General features: G+C 64.5%; 1 protein-coding gene across 1 annotated transcript in view; it reads left to right on the plus strand.

Moving 5' to 3' along the window:
* The window catches only part of PALM (paralemmin), an 8211-nt gene that overhangs the window by 2043 nt on the left and 3570 nt on the right, over positions 1-2598 (plus strand). Inside the window, exons 5-6 of the mRNA XM_017743806.1 lie at positions 938-1069; positions 2411-2594. Coding sequence (XP_017599295.1) covers positions 938-1069; positions 2411-2594 — 316 coding nt within the window. The remainder of the gene's footprint in view (positions 1-937; positions 1070-2410; positions 2595-2598) is intronic.

The following is a 2598-nucleotide window of genomic DNA, read 5'->3' on the forward strand; positions in this document are numbered from 1 at the left end:
CGCTCGATGCCTTTCCAAGCCCAGGGCAGAGAACATCCGTCATTGCAATCACAGGGTTTGGTTTTGCTTCCACCCCACGGTTGGTTCGTGGCTCGGGGCCTCTCCACCTCAGCCCCATTCCATGTCCCTGCTCCAGTTTCATCCTTCCTGCTCTGTTTGCAGCTTCTCTGTGCGGGGGTGAGGCAGCAGTGTTGGCTGCCAGCACGGCTGACCCTGTGCGAGGCCCTGGGGCTGCTGCCACAGGGAGCTACAGGGCACACGGGGCCAGGCTGCCTGAGCTGGGGGGGCTGCAGCCGCCTCTGCTGCTGGAGGGGTTTGCTCTGGTTTGGGGCAGTGGCTCAGACCAGACCACAGCACCAGCATGGAGCAGAGCCTGTTTTGGGATCCTTGGAGCTAAGCACCATGCACAGGGCTGAGGGGACCCCGCTGCTGGCAGGGACTGGCAGGAAGGAGAGATGCCAAGAATCACCCATCCCATATGGGGGCAGAGGGGCTGTCCCAGCGCCAGCACCCTTGGTGGGGATTGCACCTCTGTGAGCACGAACCTGGCTCCCAGCCTGGGCCCCATGGCCAGCACTGCTCACTGGCTGGACAGATGGACATGGCTCAGCCCGAGAACCACAGCAGCCGTGGAGGTAAGGTGATGCCAGAAGCACCAGGATGGCAACGGTCCCGCGGGTCCGGGGAGGAGGGATGTGCCGGGGATGTCGCACCCGCCTCTGCCATTCACCGCTCCTCGCTGCCGCCTTGCTAACACCGCTGAGCCCTGCTGAGCACCGCTGAGCCCTGCTGAGCACCACTGAGTCCTGCTGAGCCCTGCTGAGCCCTGCTGAGCACCACAGCGCTACCGCCACGCGCCGTCCCGCCGCCAGCCGCAGAGCAAGGGCCGGGGAGGGCCGTGGCCGCTGTAACGCGCGCTGTCCTCTTTGTGTCCCAGCCATGTACTCGGTGGAGATCACAGTGGAGAAGGACAGAGTAACTGGGGAGACCAAGGTCCTGTCCAGCACCACCATGCTCCCCCAGAACCACTGTCTGCAGGGGGTCAAAGTGTATGAGGATGAGCTGAAAGGTACGGGCCAGCCCACACCGCTGGCCGCTGGCAGGAGTCAAGGGCAGGGGACAAGGGAGCGGCCACCTGAACATCCCAGCGGGCACCCAGCAGGGTGAGGAAGTGTGGGGGCTGCTCCTGACAGCTTTACCAGCTCTGTGAGGGCAATCCCTCACCGACTGCAGTCCAGTGGATCGCAGGATCGTCGTGGCAGCATAGTGTGGATGGTCCAGGTGGGCCAGCCCTGGTTTGCACATCGTGACCCTGCACTGCTGGAGAGCAGAGAAGAGGATCTGTTGTGTCCAAGACTCAGGAACCTGTCCTGTGGGCAAGGAAGGTGCACTAGCACCGCTCTGGCCTGTCCCACAGGCTGGCAGCGGGGAGCGTGGCTGACGGGTGTGGTGGAAGTGCAGCAGCAGGGACTGGTCTCTGCAGCTCCTGCTTTTGGGAACATCTGGGAACCTGCTCCAAAGGGCCTGGTGAAACCCAAGGGACCATCGTGGTGGCAAGGACCAACCATGGAAGTGGGGCTTCTTACTGGGAACTGTGGTGGTTGAGTGGACCAACCGCCTCTTCAAGGAAAACTCAGCGCAGCGCTCCCGTTCAACCCCCTCCCTGTGGCCATGGCCGTGCTGGCCCTGCCAGGCTGGCCACTGTCCCTCACTCTCTGGCTGCCCACTGAGGCAGTTGCACTGACCATCACGTCATGCCCCAGGTCGAGTGGAAAATGCAACAAGCCCTTGGCCGCTCTGGCCGTGACGCACATCTCCCCCTCCGGTGCCACAAGCAGCCGGCACAGCGCGCCGGGGTGGGAGAGCCCCGGCTCCTCCGGGCACAGGGCCACCGGATGCAGTGGTCCTGGTGGATGTGGCAGGAGGTGGTGGGAACACGGTGGGGCAGCAACTGCCGAGCATCACTGAGGTCTCAGAAGGGGCAGGGGTGACCTGGTACACAGTGTCACGTCAGCTCTGGCCAAGCCGAGCGCCAGCAGACGCCGTCCCGCCATGGGCAGCTTGGCCGGCTGTCAGTGGCCTGGCAAATGGCCGCGGCTCCTGCAGGGCTCACTGAGCCTGAGGCTTCGGGAACAGCTCCTTGCATTGGGCTTTTATTTTGGTCTCTCTGGCTGCTGTCAGGCAGGAGCCAGGTGATGAGAGAGGGTCTGGCAGCAGGTCCGCTGAGGGAAGGGTTGGGATGCTGTGGGGAGTCCCAGCCTCAATGGCAGGACCTTTGGAGAGGGGAAGGGGCTGCTCCCTGACCACACAAGAGCCGGGGCTGAGTGGGTCATGCCAGCAGGAGCTTTGCCAGGTCATCTTGTGCCCCCATCCTGAGCCCCCCTCACCCTCCCTTCTCTTGTCCCCGCAGTGGTGCATGCGGTGACCGCCGAGGACGGGGCCCTGCAGAACGGGGCCCACCCCCTCAGCTCCTCCGAGGTCGACGAGCTCCTGCACAAGGCGGACGAGGCCACCCTGAGCGAAGCTGCCGGGCGCCAGACCCCAGCCAAGGCTGGCATGGGGGGTGGCAGCGCCCCGGGCAGCCAGAAGCCACAGCCG

This window comes from Corvus brachyrhynchos, unplaced genomic scaffold, assembly GCF_000691975.1.
Source record: "Corvus brachyrhynchos isolate BGI_N302 unplaced genomic scaffold, ASM69197v1 scaffold219, whole genome shotgun sequence".
Classification (NCBI taxonomy): domain Eukaryota; kingdom Metazoa; phylum Chordata; class Aves; order Passeriformes; family Corvidae; genus Corvus; species Corvus brachyrhynchos.